The 23211-nt window shown below is 38.1% G+C and overlaps 1 protein-coding gene across 1 annotated transcript in view; it reads right to left on the reverse strand.

The window, feature by feature from the left end:
- Positions 1 to 1210: 1210 nt before the first annotated feature.
- The window catches only part of gabra6b (gamma-aminobutyric acid type A receptor subunit alpha6b), a 31213-nt gene continuing 9212 nt past the window's right edge, over positions 1211 to 23211 (reverse strand). The window contains exons 8-10 of the mRNA XM_044371061.1: positions 22810 to 23081; positions 11311 to 11567; positions 1211 to 1847 (exon numbers count right to left, since the gene is read on the reverse strand). Coding sequence (XP_044226996.1) covers positions 1835 to 1847; positions 11311 to 11567; positions 22810 to 23081 — 542 coding nt within the window. The 3' untranslated portion in view covers positions 1211 to 1834. The remainder of the gene's footprint in view (positions 1848 to 11310; positions 11568 to 22809; positions 23082 to 23211) is intronic.

A 23211-nucleotide genomic window follows, 5' to 3' on the forward strand; every position in this document is an offset into this window, starting at 1 on the left:
TTTTCATTTCGAAAGGTGCCTGTGTTAATAAGAGACACTTTTAATGAGAACATACTCATGGATGATGGATGTCATGAGGAAGCAAACACACATCAGCTTAATTTTAGACACCACATGGCTTTACCACGTTACCCTCTCTACTTAATTGGAAACGGTGCATAATCATATGCAAATCCACACAAGTGGATTGTTAATGAATATGTTTTGGCATTTCGTATAATTGATGATTATAGGTTTAGTTTTCTATTTTTGCTCCTTTTTAAATGAAAACCAGACACCATAGCTGTTCTCTCAATTAATAATTGGCTACTAGTGTAGGGATCTTTTAACACCAGTTAAAATGGCTACAATAAATAGAAACAATAAAGAGGGAAATGATAACAGTGTTAGCATTTAAGGCCTTAATCTTCTCAAGGGGGACGATAGGTTGTTGCCAGGATACATGACGACCGTATTGCATGAGATGCAAGCAAATATGTATACAGAACGTGCAGTCGCGAGTTAACTGTAAGTGTTCTTGCTTGTTTTTATGAATGTCTGACATACAGTAAGACTGTGCCACACTTTCCATTAATTATGTTTACATTTATTGTTGCATTTAAATGTCTTATGTACTATTTCTTTCAACTAAAACCAATTCCTCTGGTTTGCATGTGTGGCAAACTTAAACTTGAAGATTTGTTTTTACAACAATTTTTCAGTGCCCGCTTCTCTTGTTCCTGTTGTTACTGTGCGTTTCCGTGTTTGTTTTTTCCAAAAATGTTACCAGATGGATCATAGCTTATAACTTTGAGCTGTAATAAGTCATTACTTGTCATTAAATCATGCACAAAGTTTATTTCTGTCCATAGGAAAACTAGGACATAGACTCCCGTTGTGTGAAAATCATGGGAAACAAAATGCAAGTGTGTGGTATGTGTGCACGTCTTAGTCTTCTGTATTATTTCAATATTTGCATGTACACGTTTCTGCACCCTCATGTGAATGTGACAGTGAATATTCAACCAGGCCAATGTATCTGTGGAATGCACCATAAAAACCCTTTGAAGATTTTGCCTCACATCCTCTGTACTTCATCAGCAGAGGGAAATTAAGCCAATGAACCAAAAAATAGTGTTGTGCAGGGGGTGGGGGTGGGGGCGTGGGGAATAAGAAGAGCTGGGAATGGGAGAGTTAATGTGAGTCAGTCACACTGGATCCAGTCAGGACAACGGGTACACTCATTCCCTCAAGTGTGTTCTAAATATCAGGGAAGGGAATGTGTCATTTCAAACATACATGCAAAATCACTCTTGTGTGGAAATGCATGCATGTCGCACTCATACAGAAATACATACATACAACATAGTAGTGCCTCTGGCTACAGCCTAGCTAGCCTAGCCGTTACAACTTGAATAGTCCCATCCACTTGGGAGAGGGATACAGGAAAGACACTGAAAAAGTGTCATAAGATGTAACTTTTTTTAATATTGTGAAGGGGATATAAAGAAACGAGAGAGACAGAGAGAGATGTATTACCTGTTTGAAATGATTCCAGAGCCTGGGGCCCACAGGCTGTGAGCTCCCAGGTCAAGTTGGCAATAGAAGCTGGTACATTGGCTTTCAAAACACTCACTTTCCAAGGGTGTATTTAAAAGAAATACAATGCACTGAGGCGGCATAAAAGAGCTTGACAAGCATCTGTCATCTATTTGTTGTGTGTATATATATATATTTATGTATATATATATATACAGTACATATACAGTATATATGTGTGTGTGTGTGTGTGTGCATGTGTATAACAGTGAGTGTGTGTGTGTATTTGTGATTTCCAGGAAGATGAACTCTGGGCTTAGACGGTGTCCCTGTAAAACAAAAAGAAAAGAAGGAAAAGGAAATAGAATTAGTGACAGCAACAGCAACTGTGTGTGTTTGAGAGAGAAAAAGGGGCACCCTGGTACACTGCCCAGAGTAAATAAAGGTTTCCCCTTAGACTTATGTAATATATTTTATCATATTCAAACATACACATATATGCATACAGACACCTACACATGCACACCCACTCCATTTCACATCCGTCCACATTTGCCAGCACACAAGCACAAACACACATTAGAATGATGTAACAGCGTACTCTGGTTCAATCTTGCTGTGAAGGCTGGCATCCATTCCAGGCTGAATTTAAATTTTGAATTTATTCAGTCCCTCACTGCCAATGTTGTTCACAAAGACCTTGTGAAACTTGTCTGGGAACCTCTGCCAGGTAGTTCACACCTCCACCTCCTCCGCCTGATGTGTTAAAGCAGGAGACACTTTTGACAGCACTGAGAGCCATTTTCAGCCAGAGAACTTGCATGGCCGTTGGCAAACAAAAGGCAGTTTTCTTTGTGTTTTTGGTTGGTAGGTGGGTGAGGGGGAAGTATGGGTTAGAGTACATGTAGGTGCTATGTGTCAATGTCCTTTAAAAGGAAAACACGGAGCCACAATTCTGCTCAATTTGATTGATTTCTCAATTGAATACTATTTCTAACATTGTACTGAATGCAGATTTGTGTTTGTTTAGGGAGGCTGTGTGCACTGACATTCCAATTTAGTTTAAACCCATGCTTGGCCATATGGTGAAGGAAGCACTTTATGTTCTAGTCCGACAATATTTCACCATACTGTATATGCTAATTGTGCACTAATTGTTAGATTTGAATTAAGCATTTTACACATAGTATGTATACTGTATGTTTTCACCGTAGGAGGGCGTGAACATTTCAGATGAGTAATAGCATGGCGATATGTAACACGACTACAAATTAGATGAAAATATGTGTTTGTCCGTGTCAGTGTGCTTCCAAAAAAAGCTATTAGTGCAAATACAGCATTATTTAAATTCATAGAATTAGATGCCAACAAAAGTCTCAAAATCCAGCCAGTGCTAACACAACAAAATGGAAGAGGTTCAGTCTAAACTGACAAGAGTGCAGACAAAAACAACTAAAAATTTAAATTAACATTTTAAATCTTCTTACTACTTTTTTTTTTTAGCAGTGTGAGAAGAAATAGCAAAAACAACTTCATTTTTAAAGTTAACAACAGCAAAACAAATCTTAACATTGGTTTTAAGATAAGGTGTCCTTATAAATGCATGAACATAACATACTACTTGGAAGGAAGAAAGTTTGTATTGAAGTCATTAACATTTTAAATATTCTTTTTTGAGTTAAATGCATGGACTGTTTCCTCAGTGAGAGTTAACTGATAAAGCAGTATACATTATAAGTATTGGTGTTATCATTACCAGCAGTTTACTTATTATTATGCACTGATTGTAAAAACAGTTGACTCGAACATTATAATGATTTGAATGAACCCTGCCAGCCAGTTAGAAACAAATTATTTGCACTTTCTAACCATTACTGTTGATAAAAAAAGTTATAAATATATTTATCTAAGAAAAAGCCTCACTTGCAAGTAATAACTTTATCTATAAAAGAACTGTATCCAGTGTGACTGGAGAGTAGCGTTCAGTGTCTTGCACTATAGGGTACACTTAGGTCATACAGCTACTGACAGACTCATATTGACTCTTGCAGAGACTGAACTTGTGACCTTATGGTGACAGGACTATTTCTCTTTAGATGAGGCTGCCCTGCTACATTAACTGTATTTGCTCAAGTAACCAGATGGCCAATATGCATCTATACAGTCGGTAAAGAAGACTGATAGGCAAGACATTGGTACAGTCCAACAGAGACAAGATTCCTCTTTTGCTCTGAAATGACTGGATGATTAATGCTGAGTAGATGAGGCAGAGGGACACCACTCTGCTTAGCCTGTTGGGCTGTCCTGTCTTATCAAAGAGGAGGCAGAGTACAGGCAGCTCAGGGAGAGAGAGATGGGGGGAAGGGGCGTGCATGTGCATGTGTGTGCGTGTGTGTGTGTGTGTAGAGACAGGGAGGGGGTAGCAGAGAGAGAGAGAGAGTGTGTTTGAGTGTGTTTGAGAGATGGAGAAAGTGACACTGAAATAAAGTGAGAAATAGAGAAATCAATTGAGTGTGAGGGATAGTAGGAGAGAGAGAGAGAGAGAAAGAGAGAGAGTATCTGAATAGGAAAACAGAGAGAGGGAACAACTTTCTTGTATGAAAACAATTTATCTTCTAAGGATTTGTAAATGTTCACATTTCTCTGCTTGAGTGTGCACACAGACGTCCATTTAAACACAGGTAGCTGTGTGACAGATGCGCTCATGCAAGCACACACAAAGCAGGTGACAAAGGCGGATGTAGCAATTCCCATGGGGCCACGGAGAGAAATATGATAGATAGGGGATCGCTGTTTATATCGGTCTTCTTCGCTCCCTGTCTGAGTGGCCTGTAATTGAATGATCATTACACCAAAGTTATAGCTACGGCCTGCAGTCGAAAATAGGAATTGAGTTGGAAACAGCATTTAGTGGTTTTGATTTATGAGCAACAATAGGGAAGTTGTTTTTCAAGCCTGGCACTCTGATGGGCAATAAAGAGGAGCAAGGCTTATCGCCTGCTGTACCCACTCTGACACACATACACCAGTCAGCCTTCCAGCCAGCAACCAGTCAGTCAGCCAGCTGGGGTCCTTCATGGAAGGAAGTGTTTTCAGCAAATTTGTTTCCTTCATGTCTAGCCCTGAATGGTGCTATTCATTAAAATAGCCTCCAGTCGGTAGGCACTGCTGCCATGGCACATTTATACACTTGTTCGCCTGTATCCTCACAGAAGTAGACACACACACACACACACACACACACACACACACACACACATCCACCTGCACTCACACTCACACAAACACTCCATTCTTCTGGTGCCTGCTATAATAAAAGCAAAGCTACAAAGAGAGAACGGGGTCTGTTGCATGCACTGCTATCTGCTTTCATTTAACTGTAGCTGTATATTTATCACTCTGGAGTGAAAAGGAATGCCCGCTTTCATTTAATGGATGTGATATTTGAATTAAGGTGGATCTAACTCAGCATCAAGGGGTCACTAGTGTGGGTGGCACTGCATAAAAATAGCCATGAAATGTAAAGCCTTAGCTGTGGAAGTGTAAAGCATTGTACAAGGATTGTGATTCAGCTGTGGTCCATATCACTGAGAAGGAATGCTTTCATTTTCACAAAAGCAGGTGTCTACAATCGCTCTTTTCAGACTCACGATTCAGCTCAGTCACATGTGTGTTACTGTAATCTTAACTTTCATTTCCAACATGCAAATTTGTTGGCCAGATCTCAAATCGGATTTCAATAAATCTTGGTTCTCCCAGGCTATATACACAAATCAGGGCAAGCCCTACTCCAACACAGAAGGTTTTGGTAATGCACTAGAAGCTGTTTTGCTTATCATCTTAGGCTAGTGCTACTCCCTAAGCCACACAGATCACTTCTCTCTCAATCACACAGATCATTCAGCGGTTGCATTGATCAGAATGTAAATTATATGTCACTGACTATATGTGACTTCATATATGACGGGAAGAACGCTGGCTAGTTTCAGTGTAATCTAATTTGTAAAGGTTGACATTTTATTTGTGGAAGGCCTGTTGGCAAGATACCGTTGCCTGATGTTAATGAGGGACTTCTTTCAAGAGCCACATAAAAATCCAATTTGATCAAGACTGCATTTAACATATGTTGTGACCGACTTTGGGACCACAACAAAGGAGGGAGACACATGCCAAACTCAACAATAAGAAACTGAAATTTATAGTAAGCAATAACAAATGACAGCAATGAGATGTGAAGGTCACTATCAGTGATGTTTCAAAGTTTATGAACGCAATGACTAACATGAGGAGTGTAAGAGATTAGGGGTGGGCCTGCATACAAATATGTTATTTGGCAAAGCATAAATATTGGGTTTTTTACGAGCATTTATTTCGCACAAATATTTTAAAAATTATTCGTTTTCGGGAAGAAAAAAAAATAAAAGTGTGCAGGTCAGTTACATCACTATCTCAGTCTCTTTCCTCTGCTCCCCTGTAACGTCCATCAGCAGGTCTCACTTAGGGGAGTCACATCAACCTGTTACATGACACACATTTCATTATTTGGACATCACTCCCAGAGTTGGGGGTGCTCGCTAGAGATAAAGCTGAGCTACTGACACAAGCAAAGTGCTTACAAGGGGCTCTCCATAACCTGTTGTTCCCCATCTCCTGTCCACAAAGTGAGGTTGTAAGAAATAGGCAATAAATGAAAAGTGCAAAGCAAGAATTGCCTTTGAAGTTCTTCTCTACATGTTACACACTGAACTATCTCTACGTTATGGGTGTGTAAATAAGTAGAGGTCTGTCTGCATGTTGGCAGTGCAGTTAGTTTTAGCTCAGTAGTCAGCACAGTCGTCTATAATCTGGGATACTCGAGTTCGAGGCCCAGTATGGGGACCTCCTTTGTAAGAGTTTATTCATAAACACTTATTTTAACACTTTAATATCCTAAAATTAAAATAGTAATGAAAATAAAAATAAAAACTGGAATTTTGCACCTATTTCAACTTTCATTCGAATACAAATACAAATATAAATAATTTTGCTGCCTCTTCAAATATAGATACAAATAAAAATACTGGGCTCTCCCTAGTAGGGATGTCAATGGTTAACTGTTTATCGGTTAACCGCCGAGAATGTTTTTGACTGGTTATGCATGTCGGTCTATAGCTTAATTTGCATACACTCTCCGCTAACGGCTAGACAATTATGTGTTCACAACATCAGATATTCTTTTTGAATGGATAAAGTACTTCTGACTCCAACTCTGACTTCTACACAGATTGTTGCATTGTGGGTTGTTTGTAGCCTTAATGTTGCTAGGCTAGCAAGTGTCTTAAAGTCTGCATAGCGAGTGTGTTAACTTGCAGGAGTTTCTGAAGGCTCGTGTAACGTGTTTTTCTGCCACGGAGGAAATAAATTCATGACAAGTGAAAACGAGTCCAAAGCGTCTTCCGACGTCTCTACTGCAGATATGGAATATGTCAAGCTGCCAATTACCACTGTTACAGAGGATAAGAAGCTCAAAAAGACAAACTAACTGCCAGAGAAAATAAGAGCCTGGCAGTAGAGTGTATGAGTATGTAACTATACTACGATGTGAATTATATTCAAAAAGTAATGTTATTTTTCCAAAAACAGCTTTGGGAAAGGGGAAGGTCATCTTATAATCAGTGTTGTCTAATATTCATATTATTACTCGTATTTGTACCTCGAGTCCGTGTACATTATGCCATAAAGAGCTACTGTGACAAGACGCATTGAAAAACACTTTGAGGAGAAGGATGAGCTAAAACAAGGATGCAAAAAAGGACATAAACTTAGTTAAAATGTTCTCAGGCTTGTTGGTACAAAGCCATTTTCTGAGTTCAAATGAACTCAACTGGAAATTCTACCACACCATCTGCAGCCACAGCATTAGGTGATGGGTTTCATTCATGTTAGACATCTTGACATTTACAGTGAGGATGATGTAACCACAATCGATCAAAGTGACAACCTGTGGTTGTACATGTTCTTTGCACTGGCTGGACATCTACTGGTTCTAACACCTCTGGGATTTTCAGCTATCAGCCCTGGGGCAATGTGTGTTCTATCACCTTCTCTTTCCTTTCATCACTCCCCCTACTCACTGCACTTGCTCAATAATACACTTGAATGTTCTGTATGTACAGACAGCCCTGTGTTTTGCACATATTCACATGCATAAAAATTCATACAGAAACATGTTATTTCCCTGGTCCTCCTCTCCTACAAGCAGTTTGTCAGGATCTGCTTTCTCACTTACAGTCCCAATCAATTAATAGAAACAGTTAAGAGAGTGTCACTAAGAGGGTTGGTCTATCCCGATGTCTGCCAACACTGTCATGTCATCTGACTTGTCTCAGCTCAGGCCTCAGGGCTTTTCCCTTTTTAGAGAAAGAGCAAGGCAGGGAATGAAAGGAGCTGAACCCACACAGTTAAAAACCCTTGGAGTCAGGAGTAGTGATGCGCATCGATAGTGTGCACATAAATGCACAACCAGGCATATGCGTTTATATAGATCATATGTTAAGACACATCAGACACAAACTTGCACACAGACATGCATCATAAACAGCTTTCGCCTTCAACCAGTATAACCCTCAGCATTCTGTCAAAGTGTCAAACCTTACAGGCTCCATAAAGGTGATGTATAAGGGCAACATACATCTCTGATGTGATCAAAACACTGCAGTGTGATTTCATCTCCTGACAGACCAAACCAGTATCACAGCAGTTTGTGAAATAGTGACGGAATTTAATCTATAGATTTGTGCACATGGACACAAATTTTCCTTTTCTTTTTGACACTCAGCAAGACTTTCAAAGTAATGTATTTCAATCGGAAATAAGTTTCGTGCCTGCACCATGTTTTTGGGGGGGGGGGGGGTTTCTGTCAGTTGGGACCTGGGAGCACAGAAGCTGTATTGTTTTTTTCTCATTTGTTATTCAGTTTTTTAACTATACCTGCTACATTACTCAAAATTTAATCTCAAGATTTTATCCTTGTTTTTATTTCTTTATTTTAATTTTGTCAATGGTCCACGTTGAATGACGTGGCTCACGGAAGGGCATTGTGTTATGGGCAGACTTGACGCATTTGACTCTTGTTTTGGCTGAAATATCTGAAATAAACCAACATCTTTTTCTTAACAATGGATCATCTACGTGCAGTGTATCTTATCTTTTGACGACTCTATTTACAACCCAAAACTGGAAAAACTACAACTGTGATGCTGATTTGTATCAAGCTGCATGACGTGGCCCTGGGGAATTGTAGTTATAAAAATATTAGTGCATTTCCTAGAATTGGATGTTGTAAATACTGAATTGAGAGCACACTGAGGAGTTTAAGGGGATGGTAAACACATTTGTGTTATCAGATTTTAAATATCTAATTGTTAAATGGGTATAAAATAGTTAACCATAATTTACCCATATTTGACAGTGCCCCCATGTGTTGACTATACTCACATGATAGATGAGGTCAACAGCTCTCTATAACAGTTGGTGCCATGTCTGTTGCCACTTTTGCTGCTAAATTATAAGCCTTCAAACATGCTCTGAGGTCAAGGTTCAAAGGTCAGTTTTTCAAAGCAGGAGCCATGTAGAATCTTCATACTAATATATGTTACTCTCCAGGTCGAGACTTTTCCAATGATGTATTTAGTTTAGCTCTATGACAAAGTTTTTATGACTACTGTCATTATTATTATTTTTTTTTACGACAAAGTTTTATTTTTTCTCATTACATGGACACAAGTCACCCAAGGCCTTCTTTCAGAGAGCACTTTGAAGGCCCAATATAAAAAATTAAGCTTTTTGTTTGTTTGTTAGTTAGTTGTTTTTTTTCCGTGGAAATAGTGACAAAATTAGTCACCTTCAGAGATTACAATACTGCTGACAATCTAGGGCATTACTACAGAAAAAGCAAAAATGTCAGCTTCAGCTATACATTATGTTTAGTGCGGATTAGTAAATATTACCTTGCTAACATGCTAAAGCAAAAATATTACCCACCAGCATTTTCATTGTGACCACATTAGCAGGCTGACGGTGAGTTCAGCCCAAAGCACTGCTGTGCCTTAATACAGCCTCACAGAGCCGCTATCTACTTGCACACATACTGAATGCATATGGGTTTCCTTACCATCATTCATAGTTCACTGTATATGGAAAGCAAAGACACCTACAGGGTGTGATTACTGCAGCCCATTTGCACTGTACAGTGCTAGACACACTGAAAAAACACTGAATGACAAATACAGAGCCTGCCAGTGTTGCCTGGTGGTCTTGTATCACAATTATAACCCACCTCCTGTATCAAGCCTGTGACCACGATTCAACTCTGCTAGCATGTTCGAAAAAGCCATATGGTAAATAATTAGAGCTGAGAGGGTAAGAGCTTTGTGTGGTTGCTGAATAATATATGGGCTCTTGAGCAAGTAAAGAAAAGAAAAAAAAACATATAATAGAGACAGATACATATTGCACATTCCCATACCATCCCATACCCCATGACGCACACATATACTCACATGCACACAAAAAAGAGAACTAATACACAAAGTCAAGGACAACTGCACCGTACAGCCTGTGAAATGTACATTTTATCTACCATACAACATTATCTGTGAGTGCTGGGGCAGTTATGTGCCCTGAATCAGGTGGTGTGATTTAAAATATAGCTTTAAAAGTGGTCATTGTGCTCAGGATTTTACACATACATTACAGACTCTGTGCTATCTATTATACTGTATGTAATGTGGCCCTAAAAGTACTTGTAGACAAACGCTGCAATATCACATATACATTGCTTACCTACTGCAAGGAATCTTCCTTTAGACATGTTAAAGTCCCCTCCACTCAAAAATTTGTTTTTCTACTTGTTCCCTCTGTTGAATGTTTGAGCTCCACTGTGCAAATGATGTATGTGCAGAGTTTGACACTAGAAGACTGTTTTCACATTCATCTGCGTGCTCACTGAAAATCTTAGTTAAAGGGGTGTGCCTATGTGCACGATTTGTGACATCACAACTAGTTTGAAACCAATCACGGGCCAGTATTCAACTTACATAAATGTAATGTGGAAAGTTGAAGTAGAAGACATCTTTTGTCCAACAGTTAAACTTTTGAAATTAAAAATACTGCATATTCATAGATTCTTGAGTTTTTAATGAGGGAGAAGGAGGACATGTCATTTTAGGGGTTCGAATGAGATTATTGAACTTTTTTTTGTGAAAAAACATATTGGACACTAATTGCTATTGAAAGCAGAGTATTTTATACACATCTTAAAACATGTCTAGAAGGGATCTTTAATAAAATAGCTGACCAATGGCGGGTTCCAACAATTTTGATGAATTCAGACAGCTCATCAACATCAGCACCAACTTTGTAAGGTGACAGTGAACTACATGTCACCAAACATTGAAAACTTTTGGGAATTTCACCAAAACAATCAGTTTCAATCGCTTACTGTAAACATAAAAGTGAAAAGTAGGACATGTGGTTGCCTGTTTTGATTAAGAGTTTGTTTTTTCAGTGGACAGTACTGACCAATCCACTGGATGTCTAATTGAGTATACACACAATTACAGGATTTGTGCATATATTTTGAAGTAGCCTGATTGACGTTGTGCTCAGTTTAATCAAATTAATCATAAAGAGGTAGTGGCATAAAAATAGTCCCACCACCACTATTTGTTTTAAGCAGCAACACCACCCTGTGCTCCAAGTGCAAAAAAACATTTGCTGGAATTATTTGTAACAACCATGCCATCTGTTCACCTGGACATCTCCATGGTGTCCTTGGTGAGATAGACAATCCAGTAGACCAGGTTAAAGGCGCCAAACGAAAGAGGAAAGAGGATGCGTGAGTATTTGTCAATGATGCTGGTGCCAGTCAGAACATTGTTGGCTGGTACAGCTGAACCCTGCTGCAAGAAGGCTTGGGCATTGACGGGTGGGTTGGGGAATGTTTTGGCAGGGCGGTCAAACAGCGGGGCAGAGTTCATCCTCTTCTTCAACACACTACTGGCATCCACCTTGGACGGGAAAAGAGGAGAAATATAGAAACCGTAAGAGGAAATTCACATTAAAGAGAATATTACATGATTTAACATGAGGGTATTAATAATAAAACTGGTGCTGTGCTGTTGTACCCACAGAGTCATAAAATCATATCTTATGTGCTAAGAATGTTAATGCAACAGTACAAACTGAATCTACATGTGAAAGGACAACATGTTATAGTTGCAAAGAGGAGGTATCTTATAAAATCAATTGAATTGAATTGAAAAAAGCAAAATGAAGTAAAGAAATCAAGAAAAATCCATCTTGATGTTATTTGTGCAGCTGTGAGTTGATCAGTACATGTGGGAATTAGTGAAAAAAATAAAAGATGTCTAGAATGTCAATGAGTACCACAGTAATTAAGCACAACAAAGGAAATCAATGATGTTTTGTTTTTGATTTGATGTGATTTCAATCAACCCGTTCAATGAAGATTGATGCAGTTGTGGGAAGCAAACAAGACACATTAAACAAAAGAGGCTCACAGTATATTGACACATGGTTATCGCCATGCCTCATCAACTTTCAGTAAACCAGTGTGATCTCAGCACATGCTCCCTGCTCCAATAGTTGTAAATCAGATTCAGTATGTGTACAAAGAGAAAGGGAGAGTACATCTGGGTAATAGGTTAAAGAACACCGTGTTGCCTGTAGGTAGAGTCAGAGAGGGTGAGAGAGAGAGACTGAAATAGGGTGCAATTTCCTTTTTAAACCAAAGAAAACAGTATAAAATCTTTTACACAAAGTACCACAGAAATAGAACAAACAGCCTCTTCTTGATGGCTCAAAGTAATCCCGGTATACACAACGGTAGCTCCACTGAATTATGATATTGCTGTCATTGAAATGAATGCATTATGGGCCTTTAAGGAGAAAATAATACAATATTTAACATGTCCCATGAGAAGACGTTATGCTTTATATGGATGTACAATGCATTTTGCCTGTGATTACAGGTACGACTATTTTCAACCAGATTTCATACTGAACATCATTATTTACTATTCATTTGCTAGTTCAGTACCACATTTGCAAATGTAGTTTTCCTAAATTATATCAGATTCTGATTTTGTTATACAGTGTAAATAAACTAGTTCATTGACCAATTAATCTTCCAGCTGTCACAGTAGATGTTTTTTCCAGACTACAATCTTGGAGCAAAACTGAACTTGTGAGATTTAGGCTGGATTTGTGATGTTACAGGATTACATGCCCCTCTACAGGTTGAGAAACTATTAAACCATTACAATCCTCTGCTGAGGGAAACCCTTCCAAAAATGCATGGTGGCCAAGCTCAAAAAAACAAAATAGATTAGTCTGAGTTATTAGTTTCACAAAACTTGACATACTGGCAAATGCAGAGTTTTCACCTAAGAGAAAATTTACAATTAAGAATTGTACAGAATGGTGTAATGTAAATAATTACACAATGTTGTAGAAGTTTGATTTGATGTTGCCTTTGTCTCCAAAACAACCTCATCAGTCATTCCATGGCAGCAATCTTGAAATGTACAGTTCATATGACCATTCAACACAGTGGATTTGATTAAATTGAACCATTCTAATCATTTCAGCTCTGTGGAAAGCTCTGATGTCAGGAGCATAACCATGGAAACATATAACAGAAGAAAAAGGGTTTTTTTCATATTAGAAATGAAAGTCTAAGGATAGAGGGTGCCATATGTTGTACAGATTGTAAAGCTCTCTGAGAACATTTTATGATTTTGCTATATATACAGTAAATTCCCTTGACTTGAATTGACTGTATATTAAAGTAACAGACTCTCTTTCGGTCTAAAAAAATACAGAATAATTTTCTTCCTCACTGGTAAACCATAAAACTGTAAACTGTGGTATCTGTAAAACACAAGATCATCTTTCACTGTGGTAAAGTACTGATAGTTGCTAAGTACAGAGTGTGACAGAGAGAGATAGAGGCAAGAGAAAGACTAATGCTGTGTTATGATCAAACAATACGAAATCCTTAAATTCTCTCCAGGCTTCATTAACACAGTACATTTCGTTAAGGGACAGCAATTGACAGTAAAACATTCTTTTCAGCATTCACTTTGAAAGAGATGAGGGTGAAAATGTAATGGGGTGCTTTAAAAAGGTGTATGGCATGGAGGAAGGTATAAAAAAGCATTGGATCGAGATTTGTAAAACACCATAGCAACATAACAGCAGGGGGAGGGAGTGGTTCTAGGTGATCTAACAGCTCGTCATCACATCTTTAAATCCAATCATTGCTGAATTACAATATGTATGGTATGTTTCATCCTCTTGAATCACTACTCATTTGTAAGGTCATTGACAATTTGAAATTGAGGATTTATGCTCAACAGGAATGTGCTCTTGAAGGTCTATTTAATTTCTGTTGTCAATGGTTGGTGTCCAAAACTCTAACAACAACAGGCTGTGTCTTTAAATGTCAGCTACCTATCACTATAATGGTTTCTCTTGAGGTAAAAGAATATGCAGTGAATACATATTCCCTGCATGGTCTATGTGGCATGTGTGTGTGTGTGCGTGCATGTGTACTGTACGTATGTGCAGCTGATCCGATACAAAAGCTATTTTTGATAATGACAACAGGCTTGCTTGGCTTCTTTCTGGTCAAATCCCAGAGGGATCAGCTCCTCTTCTCTTTATCCACTGCACTAGATTTCAACAGACCGACTTTGACACAGGGAGGATGGGCACTGACTGATGGATGTAGGGATGTTGTTTGGGTGTGGGAATGCATGTGTGGGGGTGGGTGGAATCTACATGTAAGTGTGTTTATGTGTAGGTGTGTGTATGAAATTAGGTTACACTAAATGCACTCTACCAATATGCCTTGCATGGGAATAAGTGCACCGAGGTTCATCTCTGTGGGTGTTGAGTGGGTGTGTATACGCTTGTGGATGATTATTAGGAGGTGGTGGAGAGGGATATGTGTATGTAAATGTAGGCTACTTTTTTATGTTAATGTATGTGCAACAAGCCAGTAAGTATCAGCCATGAAACTATTTTTACATTGTTTAGATTTAGAAAGTAAAGAAATGATTTAAAAAAAAGTTAAGAGTTAAGGTTATATGATATCACATGTGCTGCAAGAAAACAATGAAGCTGATAAGTGGTAACATAGACTACTTATTCATCAGTTGCAAATAAAATGTAATTTTTCGCTTTTACCGTACAACGTTCTCTAGATATCACAACACATTCTCAACATCTACTGGAAAGTACTGTTACTGGACTGACATATGCAAGAAATCAACACCTCAAAAGACTTCCTCTGATTTATGACTTCAAATCAGGCTCCCCCATCTCTTAGTTATATAATTTTGCACTGAAACTCGATCAAACCAAGTAGCCAATGGATTGCTATGTGACCATTGCTATTGCTATGAAAAGCGATAAAGCTTTCAAACATGCTAGTGACAACACAACGCCTTTTGCAACCTGAACAAATGATTCGGTCACATATTGTTCCTCATGTCAACCTTAGAAGAAATGTAAAAAATAGATCACAGATGTTTTCTTGGAATGATAATACGATTACTGGAGGTGAAACTAACACATAAATCCAACATTTCCACAGACTGAGCCTCTCTGCTCCGCTCCTTTGCTTCACTGGACATACAAAATATTTGATTTAAATGTGATGCAAACATTTTATCATTCTGGACAGACAGAGGATCACAAAAAATAGCTTGCAGATGCAACCCCACTTCTGGTTAACAGGTAAAAAAAAACCAATGTTTTGATGTTTTTCCCTAAAGTTTGAGTAGGAAATGTTACAGTATGTGACTGCGTGCTAGTCTAGCAAACGCACAAGGAAACACATGAATGAGCAAGCTGTTGACGTGATACACATTCATGCTGTCTGCAGAGGGCGTTAATGTAAACATGCAGTACATGCAAACCATAAATCACAAAGAAAAAGACAATCGTGATGTCCAATATGATATTAAGTGAAACTGGCATCAGCCAATGTCTGTCATGGAAAGTGGGCCTCAGTTTCATGCTATTCCACTGATCTACAGTTGGTAATGATAGCATGCCAAGAAACATAGCAATGTGCCTGCAAAAGGCAGTGAGTGGAAGACTGCAATGTGTCAAAAATATTTAAAAAATGAAAAAAACAATTTTTATTTTATGAGTGAATATGAATATTTTACGAGGGAGGAAATGCAATCAACAGATTTGTGAGGACTCAAAGATACACACAATATGTCTTGGTGTGAAACACTGAATGTAAACATAAGACTGTTTGTAAGAAAACTCTGCAGGGTACCTTTGGGTACACTACAGGACATCTTTCATTGTCAACAATCTTGCCTGAGCTTGAAAATCATAGCACTCATTCAGTCTAATTATTAGGGCACCAGGTCACCGGGACAAATTCTTGAAAATCAGAGCTGTCCTGATTTAATCAGGATGTCTCTTCACCCAATCAGTGATCACCACTCCTATGACTGTTGGCACCTCTGGCTTGGCCCTAAATAAAGGTCCCCTCTGTCTATCTCCCCTCTTCTCCTTTTTCGCCTCCCACAAATTTTTTATTTCCTGCACCGCGTAATGCACCACCTACTCACACACCAACGACAATTCACATATACACACAGATAAACACCCCCTTCCCCTTTATGTTTACAGTTGTACATTTGATTCATTAAAAGAACCATTTGTCTTGTTGTGAGGTTTCCTTTCCTGCTTTACCTAGCAGTCATAACAGGTCGTAATGTTTTAAATCGTGACTGGTGGATGGCTATTTCTATTCCCAGTGATACACCATTGTTTTTTTCCCTTTTCTCTGTGTAATGTAGAGTCTTCCCTCCTACATATTTGGTGAAAGCAGTCATTTTCTATGATGCATCCCTCCCACTCGCTCTTTCTCTCAGTGTAACACTGTCTCTCGCACAGAACACAACACAAAAACAAATCACACTGGCCTCTCACATCCCTCTCTCCATCTTGCTCCACCAAAACGGACTGGGCCAGCTTTCTCAGCCTCCACTCCGCTTCAGTGTGGTGGCTGCCCTCCTCCTTGCGAGCCTGCAGTGATCTGCTGGATATTCCCTTAATCTATGGCTCTTACATAATCTGCAGCAACATCGTTCACAGAGCCACTGGCTGTCTCCTCGTGTCACTCTCTGTGGTTATCACACAGTTACAGGGCAGAATAGAGGACTGGGAGAGAGGGATGGATGGATGATAGATATAGTGTAGATGGATGGATGGATAATACATTGTATAGATGGATGAGTGCATTGTATGGATGTAGGGGGAATCATTTGCTACAGATTACACGTGTGCATATATATGCGCCTGTATACGTGTTTAAGTGTGCTGCAGATTATATGTGGATGTGTGTAGGACTGTGAGGACTAGCATGAATAAAGTGGAGATTGTGTTTCAGTGTGCGTATATATGGACAGCACATTCAAGCAAAAAGAGAGGGAGAGAGGCAAATGAGAGTTGGTAAAGAGATATGCGTGTGCATGAGACAAGACAGGGAGAGAATCTGTGAAGAGAGAATAGAGGGTATAAATGAAGAGCACAACAGGGGACAAGAGAAGAAACAGGAAAAGTGGAATAAAGTAACATGTTGGTGCATTTTTGTATGCGTGGAGGGATGGAGGTATAGACGAGACATGAGCGAGAACATAATTTTCTCTGGGATGACGCAGAGGATGGAAGATTGTATATACTGTGCATTGTTTACATTGCATATAAGTATGACTGAAAATAAGCACAATGGTAAACAGTGGTGGGAAAGCGATATGTTGAAAAAGCTCCCTGGTCAAGTCAGAACGTGAAAAATTATACATTAGCAGTATAAAAAGAATGTAAACCATCTAAACCAGGAAGCACCAAACACAATGGCATAGAAGGCTCTCCTGAGTAATCAGTGTTATGTGGATGTTGAACCACTGGGACAGCTGACTATGACCTTCACCACAGTGACCAGCACAACCAGTCAACCTCAGAGCCACATACCAGTCTCATTCATCAGAGCATTTTGACAAACACCTTAAAAAAAAAGTCCAGTAAACAATGGAGCAAAGAAAACAAATTACACAGCAAACTGACTGAAAACCAATTCCTCAACAGAGCAATTCAACTGCCAGAATATCTCAAAATACAAAAAACTGAATGAAAGCAAAATACAGAGTAAACAACCATCAACTGGTTCTGATTCTGAATAAACAGTTTTGCCTTCACTTCACAATAGAAAAGTATTAATTTGTGCAACTTGTATAACTAGTGAGCATCCTTTAAAAGCAGAAAACAAGACTTGTTTTGCTTCCACAAGAGAAAGGAGGGGGAGAAAAGGGGGATTGCATGGAATATCATATAAGGCTAAGTCATTTGGTGAGTAACTATTTTTGCTTTGTTTTATTCACAACAACTACTAACTCTATCACAGTGCAAGAAATCATTTTTACACAACAGTGAAATTGAAGTTATAGCTTGTCCTCAGATAGTTCAGTGATGTTAAAGTTGGTAAATGTTTTAGCTAGCCAGTGTTTTCACAGTTAGAGTGGCAGCCGAATGACATTAATTGGCACTAAACTTCTGTAGACTTAGTTGTAACACTGCAAAGGTAAGAGAATAAGTGTATTGCTTTGTCCTAATTGAAAATTGGCACTACGTTGATGAAGGTGTGGTCAGCAACAGCTTCGTGGGTGGGCCGTTTGTCATTCATGACTAACGTTAAAGGACCAGTGTGTAGGATTTAATGGCATCTAACGGTGAGGTTGCAGATTGTAGAAACATGGCAGCAATGGCAGGCTCCACGGAAGAGGACCCGCTCCCTATGTAGATGAATAAAGGGCTAATTCTAAGGTAACGAAAACACAATAATTCTCATTTTCAAGTGAATATACATTAATGAAAACATACTTATGAATATTATATTGGATTTCTGCCAAGTCTGTTCCGCTAGATGACACTAAATACTAAAAATTGCACCTTTAAACCCGTAACAAATGTAGGAAACGACACATGTTTTGGTTTTAAATCGATGCATGTTGATGTTTAAGCCCTTGAGTTATTTTAGTGTGAGGTTAAAGTTGGTTAATGAAGCCACAGTTAAAGAATATTCTGTGTCCAAATGCAATCTGCAAACACAGGCTGTTGTAGAAACTGATACTTAAGTTTGCACAATTGAACCATCTTGTAACATTTTAGAAGTAATTTTTATAATTAACCATATAGGTATTACAACATTTATGAAATGTTTTTGTTTGTTTGTTTGTTTGTTTGTTTTTTATTTAACAATAGCATAATGTGTGATAGGTAGACAGCTGGCACATTTTGTTAAGTTGGCAATCAGTAAAATGGGTCTGTAGTCACCACAACTTTTCTCCTTAATTTCACATTTTTGGTTAGTACCCAAACAATTTGACAGACTTTTGGAAAGATTCATCAGTCAGCAACATGTCGAGACAACAATACAAAATACAATCTAAATATAGTTTAAAATCTTTACATTTATTTCATAAGTATCATGATGACACTGTAGTTAAAAACGTTTGAATTTTTCTTGCAGTGTAGTTTGCCATTAATGTGCCATCTGAGGAAAGCATCAAGACAAAAGCCCATTTCTGTGTGATTTTTGCAAGCAGATTTTTTTCTTGTTTTTCATCTTCAACATTAAAAAACGCAGCATCATAGGCAATATAACTTATTGTAAGAATCAATGAATTAATTATTTGTGCCCTTATTTTTAAACAAATAAATGAAGAATTCAAAATGATCACTACTGTTAACCTGGAGACAACATTCATGGCAGACATGGACCAGTACAAGTAGGTGATGTTGTTGTTGTAGCTGACCATGATTTATACATTATCTCAGGCTATGGGTGGTGCTGTGCCAGTTAAGTGTCACTGGAGAGTGAATATTGGGCTTAAATTTGACAGGTGGGCAGAAATACAATGTCAAATGAACACTTACATTTCTTATTATCTCCTGGGTTTGTTAAAAGGCAACTGTTTGAAACCCTAACACTTATAAGTCAGATGTTGTTTATGGCTTAGTCCTCTGCTCCCAAGTGGCTAAGAAAAAAAAACATTAATTAAAACCACAACTATAAATACTAAAGTGGAAAACAAACAAATTGTGGGATGGAACATGAAAGGCAGAGTAAATTTGATAACAAAGTTAAATTTAAAAGCCTTCTTAAAAATTTCCACATCCAGCCATCATTCAGCACTTGTTCCAACAGAACAGAACAAACAATAGTGAATAATTATTAATTAGCAAATTTAATGTTTTTGGGGTTTTTTTGCTGTTTTTCTTCTTTTTCTTCTTTTTTACTTGGAGTATTATAATGCATAATTGAAATAGAAAATTCTAACTAATTAATCGAGTTATAATGGCTTTCTTTAAAATTATCAACTTATTATTATTTGATTACACAATAGAGATTGGTAATTGGTACAGTCCAGGGCTCATAAACCTCATCCTTCAGTCCTTTTTTCCAGTAATGTAATTATTAAAAACCCATCCTCATGGAGGAGCAGTTTAACATTTTTTTCTTATTCACAGGATGATTCTGTGGAAAGGAGAGGTTGCTATCCATGGCTTAGTGGTGTATCTTAGGGTAAAGGAGGAGGATCACTTCAAAGAGCAGTTGGTAGGTAAATCAAACACTTAAGTTCAGACACACTATACTTTGTGTTACTCTCGTTTTAAATATAATGACTTAAAACACTGACATTGATTCTGACCTACTTATCCCAGGATTGTGGGGATATAACCAATGAAATGATGAAGGTTGTCGTAACCGGAGGTGCCATAATGTCTGATCCAGCCAGTGCAAGGATCGTGATTCAGGGAGCAGAAGTCCTGGAAGACCTGGACGTACCCAGAGCCTGTGCCTTGCTAATGGGGCTGATATGAGCACTCAACCTCAGCTACCAAAAAGAACTGAAAAACGCTTTTGAAGTGTGTCAAAAGATATTCCTTGAGCTGGATGGTCTGAAAGCCAGTCTGAAGGTAATGTCTGTAAAAAATAAACTGTAGTACTAAAAAATGTGAAGAATTAGGCTGTCTTCAAATTCAGCAGGAGATGTTGCACTGTTATATGTTTGTAAAGTTTTGTTGTGCAACATCCAGCAGCTGTATTGTTGACAGTTGGCAGTATACTGGGTACACCTAACTAAAACTAATGTAATTGAATACAACAGCACTGCAATAAATCCTACAAGCATGAATGTTACAATGGTCAGTGTTTTGAGACAGTTTTATAGGGGTGTTAGTTTAACTTTATGGTCATTTTGGAGGCTGCAGTTTGCGATGTTTAACTGTATTGTGTGCTATTGGGGTGCTATCAATCTTTAGTCTTCCCCCACTGAAATAAATGGGGTGGACTAAACAGTGCCACACCAGTATAATGCAATATAGTTTTATAGCATAAAGCAGAATCTATACAACATCAAAATGACAATAAAGTTGAATCAACACCTCTCTAAAGCCATCTCAACAAAAACTCAATATGATTAACCCTCATGAAGGTAGATTTATTGTTAATAAACTGCATTTGATTTAGCTAGGTGGACCCAATAAACTGGCATTTGAGTGTATGTTGATCAGATCTATTTCTGATATTTTTATGTGTTCTTTTTTGGAATTATTGATATGTATCAGATATGTATTTATTATGTATTTGTAACTTGGAAAACATGCTTCTTTATTCCCATTGAAGCATGTAGCCATTTGATGTGTTTCTGCCAACACCAGTAACACTAAATTTATGTATTCCTTTTCACATAGTGTGTAGTGTTATTTTTCTATTGTATTCTTAAACATGCACAGAGAGTGAAGCACCGGATTCAGTTTAGGGGACCGGTCCTCCAAAACCCACATTAATAATTTGAATATGTTGTTGTTTTTGTTTTATCTTGTTTAAAGGCAACTTCCTGGTAAAAGCCTGCAAATATTTAACTTAATGTGTTCATCTGGAGCTCCCAAATACACTGTTAGTTTTGGTTAAAACTCATTTGGGTGTTGATTTATTTATTTTTTTGTTCAAGTATTGTTGGAAGTGGGCATTTTTATTTTGTGCACAGATAATGGTATGAAAATTGTTCACGGTTAAAACATTCGTACATAAGTTGACATTGGTTTTACAATGAACAATTTGATCATAAAACTGGAATTGCTTTGTGTAATTTATTCTGACTGAAGTTACTTTCTAATACTAAAAAAAATTAAGGTAACAATTTGCACGGACATTTCTGGGTAGAATGGAAGTAAAATAAAGAAGTTAGAATAACTTAAATTAAGTAATTCAACCACTTAATAACACCAAAACTTTTAAATTAAAAGTAAATTGGTTCAACTTAATTAAACTTGTAGAGAACAAAGCAAACAATGTTGGTGGTACTAAACTAATTGAGTTAGTCTAACTATAAAGTCTCATGGCTAAGTTGGAATTACTTAAAAAGATCCATACAAGAGTGTAAGATGCACAGATGCAAGCAAATTGAAAAAGAATAGAAATTGGAATTGTTATATAACACTGTTTTATATAAATTGTTAAAGATGAAAGCATATTTGATAAAGTGATGTAGATGCATGCAGTCAAGCCAGGTGAAGTCTTTTACCTATACTGTGAGTGAAACATTGGCTCTGATCACCATTTATAACAGCAGCTCAGTGCAATTTGGCAGATCTGTAGTAGTACACAACACTAGTAATTCTATCGCTACATGTATCCTACATGCATAAGTTCATTGTGACAGTGTGCGTGTTGAAGCATTGTAAGGATCCACTTTAATAAACAATGTAATACAAATTTGCACAAGCATAAAAATATGTTGGTATAAGTTGGTAATGTCTCCACTTATTTGTGCAGTTACAGCCACCTGTTACTAATAGAAGAATCAGTTTCACACAGTGAAGTCTACAGATTTTAAATTAGAGAAAAATGTGCATCGGTATTGGATCGGTACTCAGTATCAGCAGATACCCTGAGTTTAGGAATTAGAATCAGTGTCAGGGGATAACAAGTGGAATCAGTACTTTCCTAATTTTGTATCATGTTTCCACCAGATGTCAAAAAAGAAAGTAAAGAAACTAAGTTTACACCTGACAGCAACCTGTTTAAGATCTGAGGCCAGCCATCTTCACCTGGCTCCTTTTCTTAAGTATGAGTTTATACAGGTTAATAATTTAGTCAGAACACATAAGTGTGAAACAGTGAAGCACACTTACTGAGGAAACTTCTCCGTCGTTCCCTGTGGCTGCAGCTGGCGCTGCAGCTGCTGCCTCCTGAGCTGCTGCCTTCATGGCTGCTGCCTTCCGCAGCTCCCGGTTGGCTTGCAGGGTGGAGAAGTAGTTGACAGCCGCAAACTCAATCAGGGCAGAGAAGACAAAGGCAAAGCAAACTGCAATGAACCAATCCATGGCTGTGGCATAGGAGACTTTAGGGAGTGAGTGGCGGGCGCTGATACTGAGTGTGGTCATGGTCAAAACAGTGGTGATACCTGCATACAGGAAGGAGACAGAAGTTAGGAACATGCTGCTCTGGACATCCTGTAAAACCACAACTGCTCATTTTTTATATTTTTCTTTTTGTTTTTGTGAGAATCACACAAAAGAGATATGACATTTTAA

Source organism: Thunnus albacares, chromosome 13, assembly GCF_914725855.1.
Source record: "Thunnus albacares chromosome 13, fThuAlb1.1, whole genome shotgun sequence".
Lineage (NCBI taxonomy): Eukaryota > Metazoa > Chordata > Actinopteri > Scombriformes > Scombridae > Thunnus > Thunnus albacares.